Raw genomic sequence first — 16957 nt, forward strand, 5'->3', positions numbered from 1 at the left:
CCCTTTTGCTGCATGTTGTAGGCTTTTGTCTCTTCTTCCTGCACCTCTTAGTCTTTCTTCATCAATTAGTCGCATTGTGGAAATGGTGTTGTGTCCTGGTTGGAAACCTAAACATTTCAGCACATCATATTTGATAATGTTTCCTTCATTGTATGTTGTCACTGCATCATACACTCCAAAATGCAACATTTTTATCTGTACAAACAGTCTTTTGGGAATCCTAATCCAAATTAAATTATTTACACTTTCATTTGGATTTTGTGTTTCCCATGTAAACACTTTTCCAATAAACTTGGCTGTAATAAATTTCTGAATATGGGCTTAGTTACATTAATTACAGAATTTGGCAAACTGTTTTCATGGGCATAGTCCTTTCCTGATTGGTACTTACACCATGAGTCATCACTTGTGAGGCACAGTGCGTGTTGTGGGTGCTCATTTGTTGATGCAGTATAAAAAAATAATGCCCATACTGCTCTCCTCCTATGCTCAATGCTTCTTGTATTTTGCCTAATTGCACACCCATAATACCTCTGCAATCCATCAATTGCTTCATCTGTCAATCTTTCTCTTCCTCCAAGGGTCTTACCATCACTAAGCTTCTGAGATCCTAATGTCTGCTTAAGTTTGCACAAATGAGCCCCCATGCACTTCTGCACATGTCAAGTGCACTCCTGTTTTTTAATGTGAATTTCATTGCCATAAGGTTTGAGTTCCTCTACAGCTTTATATCCCTTAGAATCACCATCTCCTAGATAGTTAGTGTATCATACATTATACCATTCCTGTGATCTGGAAAGAACTACTTTCACTCCCTCTACTTCCATTGCTCCAATCATACCGTGAAAATTTGCTTCACAATTTTCACTATGTTCGTCCTTGGTGTTGCCCTTACATCTACAATGTTTTGAGAGAATAGCAACATCAATGACTTTGCAACTGTCTCCACTGGTAGCTGCCACAACTCTATTTAGAGATTTATGACCTCCACATTGCCATGATCCATCTAAAGCAACAGTTAAATCTCTACAATTCCCATTATCTGTCACAGCTTCTTCAACTGCTTTCTTCATTGTTGCTTGAGCAATATCTTCAGCAGAAGATCCCACCAATTCTTTATAAAATCTAAACTTGGTTGGTGATTTTGGCAAGTTCATAATTCCACATAGCATTATCCCTGCACACTGCCCTTGCCAATGCAACGCAAGCCGTACACTAGCGTAACATTTATGTCATGCACCTTCTTTCCATTATTACCAATAAGAGGAATACTGTTAGAATTAGAAGATGAAACTACTGCAGCACATTTGTTACACTTCAATAACATTTTACATGCCAAACCAATGTGTGAAGTTATTTTCAATTCCAGTCATCTTTCTTTGCAAACTTGGCATAATACGTTATGTTTCAAAATATTAGAGAGCAAGGAAATGTTAATTACTTCATTCACATCATTACTGTCACTTTCATAGTTCTCAAATTTTTCTTTGTTGTCACAAAGTTTCTTGCTGGAAGAAGTTCTATCACATTCATTTGGAGTAGTTGGTGAAGCAGTCTCAGCAGCATCTCCCTTCGAGACAACAAAAGATTTCTTCTTCCACTCATTGTGCCTTTTCTTAAACACTCTATTGCTGGAATGGTGCACATTTTTACAGCCAGCGAGCGGCGCTGTCGGAGGTGACACACCAAGTCACTACAACCGTTTACGCGGCACGTCAACTTTGCAGCGATAAATAACACACATAGAATTCACTTAGAAGGGTGAAACTTGATTTGTTTTATTCAGAAAACTCCAAATAATTTTATAATGAAAAAGAAAACAAAAAACACTAATTTTGTCATTTTCATTGTTCCAGCTCCCCTTAAGGATTCTCCTCCCAGTTCCGAGTTAAGCCACTTTTTCACCCCATAATATCTATTCATTTCTTGATGTGTATTCAGTTACGAGCAGTTTAATTTCTGATAGTCACCACGATGAAGAGAGAGAATTCTCTTGTTACCTCAGCTAATTAAATAATTACACACACACACACACACACACACACACACACACACACACACACACACACAATACTTATATGACTGACGGTCATTGTTAGGATGATCAGTATTGAGACAGCAGTATATTTGTTGGTAGCGAGCTCACCATGACTGGGTGCCCATGGGATTTGTCCTCTGTAGCAGTACGAGCATCAGGATTTCTGTTGTCACTGTTTCAAAGGTTTGCCTACGTATGGTCGTAAACACTGCTGTGTAGGTGAGACTAGTGCTTTGAATGAATTGTGGAAGATGAGTCATTATTTGTTAGTTTAGATTGTAAAAGTAGACAGTTGGATTCGTACATTTTATATTATTTATTGCTTCACTGCTGAATAAAACAGCAGTTTGTGAGCACCGTGGCAAATTTTTTATTGTCAGTGGAAGGAGATGAAGTACTTATTAAGTGTGTTGTGATTCAGTCAGACCTTAATGTACTTTAGATAATGTAACAAACAATTACACATAACAATGATTTGGATTTTAAAAATCCAACTACTTAAACATTTTTTTTTATTCAAGAGACAGTACATCACAGAATTTTATGAAGGAGTGATAGGTTAGTGGATTTGGAAAATAAGTTAAACCAAATGTTGTATGTTGTAAGGTTACAGAGAGAGTAGTGAAAAAATGACAAAATAGCATGCCGGATGACTGTAACTGATTATATTTATCGGACAATGAAGAAATTGAGCAGGATATTGTAGGCTGAAACCATTTTAGATTTTCAACTGATCATAACCTTTTAAGACCAAAAGTAAAAATTGACACAAAAATCAAAAGAAGCAACCATATTAGGCAGAGAATCAGACATGTTGATTAAGAGAATTCACTTAATAGTGAAGTACACTATATCAAATTCAGCAACAAGTTCAGCATCTTGGAAAATTAAGATTATGTGGACATAAATGAAGAAAATAACTGTTTAACAAAGTTATTTAAAAAATAACAAAAAATGTTGCAAATACTGTATGAAGAAGGAAAAAGAAAAGCATCTTAGATAGAAAGAGGAAACTGTGAAAAACTGAGAATTATGAGCAAACAATAAAGAAAAATATACAGGGTGTCTCAAAAGAAAGTTTGTAATTGAAGAGCTCTCTGTGCATGCATAGCAAATCGGAGCAGAGTTGGATGTACATTCATTGTTTGCTTGGCCTTTAGGAATTAATAAATGTGGAGTGCTTCTCAGGGGCAGACTGCATATTCTGAGTACGAGAATTTTATAAAAATGGTGATTTTGTGACTAGCACGGAGTAAATTTTGCAGTGATTGTGGATTGCAGACTGTAAATGATGTTCCAAGTGTTCCCCTTATTTGGAAATGGATAAAAACGTTTGAGGAGACTAGTTCAACACTGACCAAACTGAAAATTGGGTGACCAAGGTTATCAAGAGCGACCGAATCCGTGGAGAGTGAAAATTGATCTGTTCATGAAAATCCTAACTTCCCCATTTTCATCTGTGCAGGTTCTTTAAATGTGCATAGATCATCAAAACACCAAATTCTGCAAAAAGACCTTAAACTGCATCTTTACAATATCCAGTTGGTGCAAGAATTAAAGCTTCAGGTAGCCAGACATATAGACTGCAGTTCATTAACGATGTGACTGAGTGTCATTCATTTAACAACATTTCATTTTCTGATGAGACTCATTTTCAGCTGAACAGTCATGTCAGTAAGCAAAACTGCCATTACTGGAGTGCAATGAATTCTAAACAGAAGCATGAGGAACCCCTTCATTCACCAAAAGTTAGTGTATGGGCTGCGATGTCAGCTCAAGGAGTAATTGGGACAGTCTTTTTCGACAACAAGAGTGGTCGTGTAGTTACAGTGAATTCAGAACATTATGTGATGATGTTAAATGACTTTTTGGTGCCTGAATTGTAAAACTTTGTCGGCTAAAACCAAAGAATATGGTTTCAGCAAGATGGAGCCAGAGCACACTTGTCAAATGTGTCTATACTACGGGTTCGTGGAATTTCCCCTGGCAAACTGATCTTCTGGAGGAGTGACATAAACTGGTCCCTCACATTCCAGATTTGAGCCCCATCAGTTTTTTGTTATGGGGATATGTCAAATCTAAAGTGCATTTCAATAATCCAACTTCTTTGGAGCAACTGAAAGAAAATATCCGCAGTGAAGCCGCCATGCAAAATTTTGTTCATCATTTAAATGAGTGCCATAGGCTTGCAGGATTCCATTTAAATGACATTATGTTTGAGGACTAAATTCCTAAACTGTAAATTTCAAAAATACATGAAGATTTTGTGGACAGACTTCAGCCTCTATTTTGTTTTGACACATCAGATATAAACTTTCTTTTGAGATACCGTATAGAATAGGCTGAGTTAATAGAAATACTTGGAAGTGGTGTTGAAAGGATGTCTGAAGGTACAGTTACAGTCTGATAAGAGAAAAAAGTGTAAACAAAAGGAGTATGAAGGAAACAACCCCATAACTTATGGTGGGTAGAAATGACATTTCAGAAAAATGGCACAGTAACTTATGGTGGAGGGAAAATTGTTAGAAGCATTTGATGAGTTCTGTAAATGTTTGGGTAGTTTGAGATGAATCCGAAGCAATTAGTTTGTAATGAAAGTAGTGACTGTCAGGAAGTGATGTCTAGGTGAGGTGTATAAAATGAGTTGCAGTTTGTAGAAAGGCAAGGTATGTAGAATTGATGATATTTCAGTAGAAATGTTTAAATTTTTACTTAATATTCATAAAAGCTGGAGTAGTTTTTGAGTCAGTTTCAACACATAGTCTGTGCAAATGGCCCTTGAGACATGGCATTCATTTATTAGACTCTCTTTGTCAGAAAAGTTCCATGACAGGCTTTTTTCTGAGTTTTCAATACTAACAAGGAACAAATGTTTTTATGTTACCTGGTATGTTTGCATGCTTGAAATGACCTTGGCCATGTTTCCGCACAAACTCACTGTGTGGCAGGGCTGTGCTTAGTAACATGTTGTTTGGGTTCTTGGTGCGTTAGTCACAGTGACACAATTGATGCTGATTGTGAGCAAGAAGTGAACATTAAGTTCTGCGTTAAGCTTGGTAAAATGCCTAATGAAATGTGGACAATGATTAAGCAAGCATATGCAGGTGAGGCACTTTCAAGCAGTTGTGTTTTTGAGTAGCACAAAAGTTTCATGAAAGGAGAGATTTAGTGCAAGATGACTCCAGAGCTGGCCACCCATCTACAGCACATACCGATGCAAATGTGGAGCATGTAAAGCAGTTATTGCAAGAAGACCATCATGTAATTGTGCATGCAGTATCAGAAGAACTTAATTTGATTCATCATTTGTGTCATAAGATTTTACGCTAAGGTTTAGGGAAATGCAAAATTAGTGCAGAACTCATCCCTTGAATACTAACAGATGAACGGAAAGAGGAAAGACGAAGAATTTTTGGTAAACTTTAGGATAGAGCTAGACATGATCCATAGTTTTTCCAAATATTATTGCTGGGGATGAAAGTTGGTGTTACTAGTATCCCCTCACATGAAGCGTCAGAAGTGCTGAATGCGGAGTCCTGTATCACCAGCCTCAAAAAAAGTCTAACAACAACCTTCGAGAGCAAAGGCAATGTTGATCAGATTCTTTGCTAGTAAAGGATTAGTTCACCATAAGTATGTTCCTCCAGCTCAAACAGTGAATCGAACTCTTTACATTGAAGTCTTGAAATGTTTGTGACAAGCAATTCAGCATCACCACCCTAGTTTTTGGCATTCTCCGTACTAGTTCTTAGTGCATGACAATTGAAGACCCCCACATTGCTTTATCTATTACCAATTATCTGGCCAGACATTTTGTTGTTGCCATCTCTCATCCGCCATATTTGCCCAACCTCTTGTCTTACAATTTTTTTCCTTGTTTTGCGAGTGAAAAGTTGACTGAAAGGAAAGCTTCATCAAGATATCACAGACATCTAACAAGCTGTAACAAATGAGCTTACAAACATCACAGTTGAAAATTTGCTGATTGCTTCCAAGACCTCCAGAAACATTTCAAACTGTGTAGAGATAGCTAAGGGACTACATTGATAGTAGCTAGGATCATTACTTGGCAAGTGCAGTTTTCTGCTTTAAAAAAAATTTTTTAAAAGTAATAGCTTTCGGAATGATCCTTTTCTGAGTGATAGTAAAATACACACAGTTAATTCAGGGGTGTAGGCCTGTGTATGTGTGCTTGCTTATAGTGCAGATAAACTTAGTAAAGCAATTTGAAAGCATCCCTGAAAATCAGTTATATTAAGCCACAAATGTATAAAACCATCACATAGAAGAGAACGAAGTCAATAGACGGACCAGATGGACCTGTTCTTGCAGCTGGGACCACAGAAGCCAAAAAAAAAGACCAACCAGATATAAAAAATAAATAAATAGAAGAGTAAAAAACCACTTAGTGTGTTTTTGGTGTGCTACATAGTTCTTAAAAACAAGTTTTGTCTTTAGCTAGTTATGTCTGTTTTGACTTGTAGTAATTGTGAGACATAACTTGTAATGAAAGAGAAAAAAAGAAATTGACAGCTGAGACTTACTTATCAGTAATTATTAATAGCAATCAAAGAAATAAAAATAGAACAAATAAATGGGTAGGTGGACAAGCAGGGCAACATGAAAGTACTGAATGCTGAAATTAAAGTAGTAGCACCTCCCGCCCCCCTTCCCCCACACACAAACACAGCAGTGGATTGCTGAATTGATGATGGAGATTGTGGAAGACTGTTTTGCATCATCTTCTGTCTATTTAAGTGGAATGCTTACATGGCTCAGAATAGTTGTTTTTATGATTTTCTCTTATTTCTTACTTAAACATTTAAAGAGGAAGATATAATCTGTAGGAAAGTTAATTTCTTAACTTGTGGTAAAAGAAATTAGCACAAAAATGGATTTATGTCAAAGAAACAGAACTGCAAATGACTGTGTGACAATTTTATTGCTGATATATACTATTAAATATTAATTTCAATTTGTTGTCGTCAACAGTTTGTTCCATTTTATTGCAGTATTCAAAATCATACCTGGACAGTTTGCAGATTCGGGATACACCTGGCTGTTGGCACATGTTGTTTTCATAACAGCTCAAATTCTGCATGGCAGGATAACTGACAGTCACTACACAGAGACAGATAAGCTGTATTATAGCAACATTTTTAGGTAAGTTTATTTGTGTCACTGCTTTAACCTTTATATACAGGGTGTTTATAAATGAATATCGGGGTTTTAGCGCTTTATAATATTTATTATGTTCAATGTGAGCACCATTTGTCACATGGCATACATCAAGTCTATAGGCGAGTTCTTCCCAAACATTGATAAGTGTGTCTTCAGTGATTGTAGCAACAGCTGCTTCAATCCAGTTTCTTAATTCAGGTAGGTCTGCTGGTAGCAGAGGCACTTACACACGATCCTTGATGAAGCCCCAAAGGAAAAAATCGCATGGCGTTAGGTCGGGTGAACGTGAAGGCCATGCGAAGCAAGCCCTGTCATTGGGCCCCTTGCGACCTATCCAGTGCTTGGGCTATAGACTTGATGTGTGCCCAGTGACAAATGGTGCTCACATTGAACATTTATAAAGTTGTTGGTAAAACTGTTTGAGTTGCTCTTTCATTTGACACATCATTTATAATTGTAAGTTTAATGTAATAAATATTGTAAAGTGTTAAAACCCCGATATTTGTTTATAAATACCCTGTATATAGTCAGTTCTATAGAGTATTATGAAATATAGTTTTAGGAAAACAACATAATGATATATAAGTAATGTCTGTAAAAATATGTATGAAAAGGATATGAATTCCTTGTACATGGGAGACATGATCCTAGACAATAATGATCAGGACTAATGATGTCATTCCAGTTTAGGCTCTTTTCTGTTTTTCTAAATTATTTTTCTGTGCACTGTATTGATCCTGTGAATAAGTACTCAGGAAATTCAATCCCAAATTGTAACTTATTATTATTTCTTGCTTTCCTAATCAAGGGCTAGCATTAAATTTTCCACATATACAAAAATTCTGTTTCCGTTTCATATATTTTGTTTTTTCCTATGAAGCAACTGTTTTATACTTTCTGGAAGGTCAAATGTGTTTGTCTGGGTATCTCATTCTCCTCCTCTCAAACAAGGAAGTGACCACTTACAGGCAAAGAAAAGTAAAGTTATCTTGTTCACTAGTAGACTGGGATATTTATTGTCAAACATTGCCTTTTAGAGATTTTAAAGTTTTATACCACAGTTGGGGCGGAGAGACCAAGAACTATTTTAGACATGACAAACTTTAAGAAAGGTTGCACTCCAGATTTAACATTTAAATCTGTGTTTTATAACATTTTAGAAAGACACCATTGTTTTAAAGCAGTGTACACTGATGGTTCAAAACAGAGGACTGCCTTGGTTTTTCAGTATTGTTCCCCAGTTGTTTCTTCAAGATTCACCTTCCATTTAACACAGAGCTCAGACCGGTCAGTCTGGTGCGTCTATAGTGGGCATTGACCCCTAATAATGCCATAAAACTCTGGTGAGAGGTCATCTCCTGTGCGCCCCCCGCCCCCCCCCCCCCCCCTTCTTTCTTGTCTATAATGTCTGTGGCTTGCAAAACACCATATACCACATTTAACTAACTGAATTTTACATTGTAATGAGAGGGAGGGTGGTGTGTGTGTGTGTGTGTGTGTGTGTGTGTGTGTGTGTGTGTGTGCGTGTGCGTGCGTGCGTGCGTGACAGAGTAAGTTTAAGGTATTTTTGTAATTTTTTTTCTTTACTGTAGTTAAAATATAATTATTGTATGACTTTTATCTGCACTTGTCTCATACAATTTTACTATGGGCACTAAACTATTAAATTCATGGTATCAGTTACACAAAGATTTGTGAGGCTTATTGGGATGATTGAGGTCTCATCTGAATGACAGGAGCTTTAATCCTATCTGATACAGATCCCATACTGCACAGCAGGACTCAGAAGATCATGGACAAGCTAATCTTGCATCGTCATGATTTGAGTTCCAAAGTGTATAGCCTAACATTAGTAATGGAAGTGATCATTTAAACCTGTAGTAATAAATAACTGTTACCAAAGCACAATGTGAGAAACCTGAGTTTCCAATAGCTAATCCCTAATTTTAACAGAAAGGCAGGGAAAATACTTAAATTTCCTGTACCAAGTTTAGCCAAGAGGGTAGATGTATTGCATAATCTGTGATAAAATCATGTTACTCGAGCAGCTTCAGTGGTTAGTTGATTTGATTTGTGTGTGTGTGTGTGTGTGTGTGTGTATGTGTGTGTGTGTGTGTGTGTGTGTGTGTGTGTGTGTGTGTGTTTCGTTTCTCTGTATAAGAGCACATTAATCTCTAAAATTATCTAAATGTCTTGCAGTTAATACTCAGTACTTTGTGATTTGTTATAATACAATTATGGTATGAACTGAACCAGATAGTGACATGTAACAGGTAACCTGAGATGCTGGTATAGAAGAGTATTAAAGTTGAACCAGTGTAGTATTAATGAAATGGCAGTGTACATGTGCAATTCTCCCAACAGTGGAACATCAATTTATAGAACAGGGAAGTTTTGAAAGTGAGGTCGTACATGGGAAAAAAATTATTGTGCAAGCAGGGATTTTATTAGAGAACTGCTTCAATTGCAACCTGTGGTCAGTGTGTCTGGTACCAGATGGTAAATATCTCAAGGATTTTCATATGCTATGACTTGCCTGGTATATTAAGAATGCCATTAACCTATTCTTTTGTACACACTCTCGGCTGGAGGACTGATGATGACTGTAGTTGTGGTAGATGACTAAGAACTGCAAGTTCAATGTACCTACTTTGTCTCAGCAACAACAGGAAATGGAACTGGCCAGAGATTTTGTGTCTTCCCTTGCATGCTGTTGGATTCCTTATTGGATACAAGAGTGAGGAACAGATGCTGTTTATGAACAGAGAATTCTGATATTAATTTACTCTACATCTGATATTAACTAGTAAAAATAATACATAACTTTGTTGCTGTATTTGCAACATCAGTTGCTAACAGTAGATCTGAATGTAGAAATATATACGGATACAAGAGATTTATAAATCTGTCACTCATCAATAGAATGTCTATTCAGAAGATGCCTGGCCACTATGAAAGTCTGTAAATAACAGACATACAAAATGGGGTCAGTGCATAAATGTGTAAATTTAAGTACATCTGCTGCTGGATATCCAGAGAGGGGATGCTTGCATCTCATTGGCAGCATTGGCGTGATTGTTCATGGCAGCACCCTCATGCCATGATGGCAGCTGTAGGAATCAGGTGGCGTAACTGGACAACCCGTGTATTTGAAAGTACGGCTAACTGAATGGCAGCCGATATCGATTTGAAGACTTACATTAACTGTTTATGTAGTATAGGGAATAGGAGAGCAACAGTTTTTAGCACAAGAGGAACTAGTGTGATACTTCAGAATAGTTTTTATTTGAAAGAGATTATGAAACTTATATGTTTTATCTTAGCTGTCAATGTTGGAAGCAATGTGCATGGTGGGCCAAAGATTTTGTGGCTAGTCTTCACACTGCATAAAGAATGAAAGTCAAATGAGCTCTTGAGAGTTAATCGTCAAGTCTTGTGGAATTTAGTAGCTGTTAGGTATTGAATCACACAATAAATTACAAGCATGTTATTTCTAGAAATGCCTTTACACCTTTACAAGTGTGTGCGGCCTCCCCCCCCCCCCCCCCCCCCCCCCCCACACACACACACACACACACACCTGCATGCCGTGAGGGTGTACTGCTTGCAGATGTTACACTTCCTTGTTCACAAGATGTCTGGAAGTTGGCGTCTCTTGTCGTCATGTCTCAGGCTTTTCAGGGCTAGGAAGACAAATGGTAACTTTCCACAATAAGGATACTAGCACTGTAAATCTTGAAATAATGGGATTTGTGGCTTGTATCACTGCATGTCGATCTTCCTGTAGAAAATTTTCTACTATATAATTTTGTGTACTTAACTCTGGATAAATACTGCAACATTGTGTTTAAACATTCTGTTGCACATGCCATACTCATGTGGCTTAAACACTGGATATACAGCAGCAGAGTACAGCTGTCATTGTAGTCATAGGGCATGGTTTTATGTACATACATTAATTTTTATTGTACTCTTATAAGCATACTGTTGTTAATTTGGAACTTCAATGATGAACAGATAATGAATATATTGTATTTGTGTATTTCAGTGTTGTCGTATTGGCCCCTGCAAGCTTTTACTTGGAGGAGGCATTCTCCGTGTTGCACTTCCGCCACAGGCGGCAGATAAGATTCTATATTGGTTGTCTGTGCAGCGGAGTGCTGGGAACATGTCTGCAGCTATGGGCTCCACAGACAAGGGCCGCTCCACAGGCTAATGCTGTGGCACGTATGGTTGCCTGCTTGTTAGCAGTGCCTGTATTTGGACGTCATAGTCCCGACTGGCAGACTGTGTCTGGAGTCGCAGTGATAGGTCTCGTTTGTGCAACCATTGTACCATCTTTAGATGAAGTGGAACCAAAAGAGAAACATACAGATTTACTATCAGTATGATTGTCAAGAGGCTGATATTTCTCCAGATAGAAAACTGCATTTATTGTAATTTGACCATAGATGAATTTTTTATTTTTTTATTTTTCTGTAAGCAGAAATAAGTCAAGACTTCTGCAAAAGAACTGACTAAGACATTTTTTTCTATATTTCAGCGCTCAATTATAAGTACTTGATTATTGTATTAGGGACTATGTTTGTTAATATTGATTTTTTTGTACATTGTGGTGCTGGAAGGCAAAACTTCAGATTATGATAAATGGAAATCATGTACCTTATTATGAGAAATGGGAATTATGTACCTTAAATTTGAGAGAAAAGTCTCCTTTCATTTGAAACTTGCACATTCCTCATCCAAGCAAAACTGTTTCCTGCTAGGATTTTGCTATTTTGATTAATGCATATCTCATTTTGCATTGAGTGTGGTAGGAAACTTGTATGTTGTTTATCACTGAGTACCGTTTTACTCTATTGCTTCTTATTAGACTTATGACAGTTATTGAAATCACAAGAATGGCTTCCTTTTTTATAGATGTATATGTTCCCATAGGTTAAGAAATGCAAGTTTTCATTGTAATGCTCAGAAATGCCTGTTTTGGTTTTTTTATCTGTAAAAGTGAATGTAACCTATGCTAATGAAACTGCTATTTTAGCTGAACTTCACTTTCCTGACGCGTAAGAAAAATCAGTAATTCGTATTCCTGCAGTGAAGTTAACCTCTTTCAGAATGCCAGAGATATTTGCATCCACACACCCATGCACACGTGCGCATGCACACAGATGCTCGCATGCCCCCCCCCTCCCCCCCTCCCACACACACACACACACACACACACACACACACACACACACACTAAAAAAGTGATTGTCTTCTGGTTCTCTAGTTAGTTTATTTACAATATTGTAACCAAGACATTTTCAAAGTGGTTACGTTAGATGCTGCACCTTGGTATGTATCAAGTGATAAAAATGTCCTGAGAAACCAGTGTGTGTCAACATTTTGAAGCCCTACCTTATTGTCTTGTTTTGAATGTATTGTCAAAGACTGCTGTGTCCTTTGAAAGCTGTAATTTCTTTTTCAATACACTGATTCCAATAAGGAAATAACAGGCAAACTGTTGAGAACCTAGTAAGTGAATGTAAATTTTCCATAACTTAGAAAAAAGAAAAAGAATCAGTAAGGTTGCCTAGGAAATTGTGTTGATTTTTTAAAAAGTAGTTTCATGCTGTTACTTGGACAACCAGATTGTATTTATCTTTGTTTGTGAATGACATCTCACATTAGGTGTTTGAACAAAGTCTAATTTGCAACTACATACCTGAAAACTGCTCTTGTTCAATTACAGGAATGCCAATAAACATTGCTCTATTTCCAAGCTCTATAATTACTAGTTTGTTGAAGAGTGAGTTTCATCATTTCAGTGTATCATAAGGTATTTAAAATACTCCAAACCGGGAGGATTTCTTGAGGATCAACTGCTGGAAGCTCTACAAAAGACTGACTTTCTGCAATAAAGTCCCCATTAATCCATGACATCGCTATGCCTTATAGGGCATCCTCAAGATTTACTGACTCAAAAATATCTTGCATTTGCAGCATCTCAGGAGTAGAAGTAGCATCTGGGGAAATTTCTATCATTTGTAAGAATTTTCAGGTTGAGAGAAGTCACGTTCACTTGTATTATTTAAAATCTCTGTAATCTCATCTACAGTTAACTCAGACTGAAAGGAAACATGGATATTGTAGAGACAAACATTCCTGAAGTTACCTAGCCTTAAATGCTCATTGTTATGTGGATGAAAAAAAGTTCAGTTCTGTATTTTATATGTATTTAAATATACTGAAATAATTTGTTCACTGCTTCTTATTTAGGGTGAAATTATTTAACATGTACTGATGAAAAACACATTTTCCTTGTAACAAAGGATCTCTCATATCTTTTGTGACAAAGTGGCTGCCAAATTCTGTCCTAGTGTTCTTAAGACATTCTGAGCAAGGCCAAAGTTAAGACTTTTGGACTAGGTCCACTATTCCTCACAAAATGTACTGAGTGACATATATAAATGTGTAGCAGTGGAGGTTGGCGAACTAGCCCAAGTTGAAGGGTAGTTAAATGCATGGAAAGCAGACATTACATAAATGTATCTTAGCATACTAGAGGGAATATTTGTAATTCTATTATGAGGAAAATAACTGTGAAGAACTGTAAGAATTATTCTTTTTGAACTTTGTTTTATGAATAATAATAATAATAATAATAATAATAATAATAAGTAATGTATCTTATTGCATGTTTAAATTATTATTGATAATGCCTTTTAACCTGTCCTTACCTCCGTGTTATGAAAGCGCTTTCAAGCAGTAATATGTTTTACATGAAGACTACAGGTTACTAGTTGCAGTGTAAGGTTTTAAGTGAGAAGAAAATTGCCCTAGTATAGGAACAGGAACACTGATGATGCAAGAAGGGAATGATGGGCAGACTAAATAAGCTGCTCATAATCTGTTAATGTTAATGGCTGGTTAAATGAATGTTTATTTAGTTTTAAGGAAAAAAACATTATGCATGAATGTTAAGAATGCCTGACAGATTCCAAACCAACAAACTCCTTCCTAGATGCCATGACCAACTATATCCTCACCCACAATTACTTCTCCTTTGAAGTCATTACCTATGGGCATCTCCATGGCGCCATCCTGTACCAACCTATTCGTGAGCCATCTAGAGCATTCCTTCCTAAAAACCTAGAATCCTAAGCCCCTCACCTGGTTCAGATTAATTTATGGCATTTTTGCGATCTGGATAGAGGGTGCGGACACCCTATCCACATTGCTCCAGAACCTCAACAGCTTCTCCCCCATTTGCTTCACCTGGTCCCCCTCAACCCAACAAGCCACCTTACTAGATGTTGACATCCATCTGTAAGATGGCTACATCAGTACCTCAGTACATATCTAACCTACTAACCACCAGCAATACCTCCACTTTGACAGCCGCCACCCATTCTATACCAAGAAGCCTGGCCACCTGTGGTTGTCGCATTTGCAGTGACGAGTGGTCCCTCTTAAAATACACCAAGGGTCTCACTGAAGCCTTGACAGACCGTAATTATCCTCCCAGCCTTATACAGAAATAAATCTCCTGTGTCTTATCTTTCCAGTCTTCCACCACCTCCCTAAGTCCCACCGTCTGGCCACAGAGGAGCATTCCCCTCGTAACTCAGTACCATCCAGGACTGGAGCAACTGAATGACATTCTCTGCCAGGATTTCGACTACCTCTCGTCATGCCCTGAAATGAGAAATGTTCTGCCCACTATCCTTCCCACCCCTCCCACAGTGGTATTCCGCGTCCACCAAACCTACACAATATACTCGTCCATCCTTACACAACCCCTGCTTCCAACTCTATACCTCGTGGCTTACAAGTTTGGTGCAGGATGTACATAAATCTGTTTAATGTCATCTAGTGTTTATATGGTGCTTCTGCATGCAAAGTTGGAAGTGAGTAAGTGAATGGTATTGAATTACAGCCTGGAATAATTTCAGAACCAAATATTAAATAATCCAGAATTCTTAAATTTCTATCATAGGTACAAAAAGATCTATAGGAAGGTGCTTATTGCTGCAAAAAAGTCATTTAATGACAAAATAATAAATAAAGCAGAGAATCAAGATGGCCACTGAGTGAGATCACAGGTATTTTCTTCGTCCGCTAAAAGAACTTCTTTAAGAGGAAATAGTGTCAAATTTAAATTTTCTTTGTTTTTTTATACTTGCTGTAGTGTCTGTTCTTGTCATACAACTAAATATTAGCATCCCAGCGGCACTTGTTCTTGGAAAAACTTGTTCTTTAGCGGAAGTCCTGATAATCGTGACATAACCCGAAATTTTGCGTGACATAACTTGAAATTTTGCATGACATAAACAATAAAATCTTGGTTGTATCTGATCCTCCATTCCCCTGTATCTGCATCCAGAACCGGACCAAAGATCTTCCGAAGCACTTTTCTCTAAAAAACAAGGAGCTTATGGAAGTCCTGTTTCCGGAAACTCCACATCTCACAGCTGTATAGAACAACAGGCTAGATCAGGGTTTTGTACAGTCGAATCTTGAACTGTCTGGAGAGATATCTGGACCGAAGCAGTTGTGCTAGGCTGTGGTAAGATTTGTTTCCTGCTTGTATTCTGGCATTGATCTCTGTTTCACATGACAAGTTCTCAGTGAAAAGTGCCCCTAGGTATTTGAATTCATGCACTCTCATGTAGGACTGGTCCCCAACCGGCAGTGATTGTAGATGACCAGCAGTCTGACAATGACCACGCGCCATAACGAGGTACTCTGTCTTGGCTTCGTTTATGTTTAGCCCAAATTTGCTGGCAGCCTCCTTTAGTGCTTTGGTCATTTGCTCCAACTCCTCTTCTGACCTAGAGAGTAAACAGATGTCGTCTGCATAGGCTAAGTATGCCAGTCTCTTTCCCCCGATTTCAATCCCTTCATTCTCTTGGAAGGTCTCACGTGTGATATTCTTGAGGGCAAGGTTGAACAGGATAGGGGACAACCCATCTCCTTGCCTGAGTCCTGTCACAATTTCAAATTCCTAAGTTACCCAATTTCCCAACTTCACCTTTGCACGTGTTTTGTTCAGACAGATCTTTATCAGATTGATGAGTTTCACTGCCATGCCAAACTCCCTTCAACAGTTGAGCAGGCTCTTGCAATGTATGCAATCATATGCCTTCTTAAAATCAAAGAATAAAATATGCAAATCTTTACCATATTCACCCAGTTTCTCAGTGAGCTGCCGGAGACTTAATTATTCTTTCGAAACTGACCATGAGTGAGAAATGTGGGAGCTGTTATAGGGTAGTGAGTAGAGGGATTTGTTGCCAATCTTGTAGGAAATATTTTCACTGGGGGGGATGCAGTGGGGAGAATGTTGGGAGAACGAAAGAGGCTCTCTCCTGGAACTGCAGAGTATGCAGTAGGAAGATTCTGATTGGGGAACAGGAAATGAAAATCTGTGCCCTTCAGGCACAGTTGGAGGAAGCAAGGTAGGAACTCATAAGGATCAAGGGAGATAGGGGGAGGATGGTGGTTGTGAACTGGCAGCTGGCAGGAGGATAGGAAGAAAGAGAACGAGGACAGTTTTATCATAAACCCAAAAAACAGGTATCTACCACTGCCAGAGTTAAGTGGAGAAGAGCCTCAGGTAGAACGAGAAGCAGGAAATGTGCAGCACACTTCAACCGAGGCCAAGAAGCCTAGGAATGTACAAAGTGTCAGGAAGAAGAAATTGCTGCTGCTAGGTAGTAGCCATGGGCGAGGTGTAAGCCTCAGTTACAGGGA

At 38.0% G+C, this 16957-nt stretch overlaps 1 protein-coding gene across 1 annotated transcript in view; it reads left to right on the plus strand.

The window, feature by feature from the left end:
* The window catches only part of LOC126481194 (transmembrane protein 241-like), an 81696-nt gene extending 67802 nt beyond the window's left edge, over window positions 1-13894 (plus strand). Inside the window, exons 4-5 of the mRNA XM_050104785.1 lie at window positions 7074-7201; window positions 11268-13894. Of these exons, the coding sequence (XP_049960742.1) occupies window positions 7074-7201; window positions 11268-11610 (471 nt within the window). The 3' untranslated portion in view covers window positions 11611-13894. The remainder of the gene's footprint in view (window positions 1-7073; window positions 7202-11267) is intronic.
* Window positions 13895-16957: the final 3063 nt, after the last annotated feature.

Source organism: Schistocerca serialis, chromosome 5 (assembly GCF_023864345.2).
Source record: "Schistocerca serialis cubense isolate TAMUIC-IGC-003099 chromosome 5, iqSchSeri2.2, whole genome shotgun sequence".
NCBI classification, from domain to species: Eukaryota; Metazoa; Arthropoda; class Insecta; order Orthoptera; family Acrididae; genus Schistocerca; species Schistocerca serialis.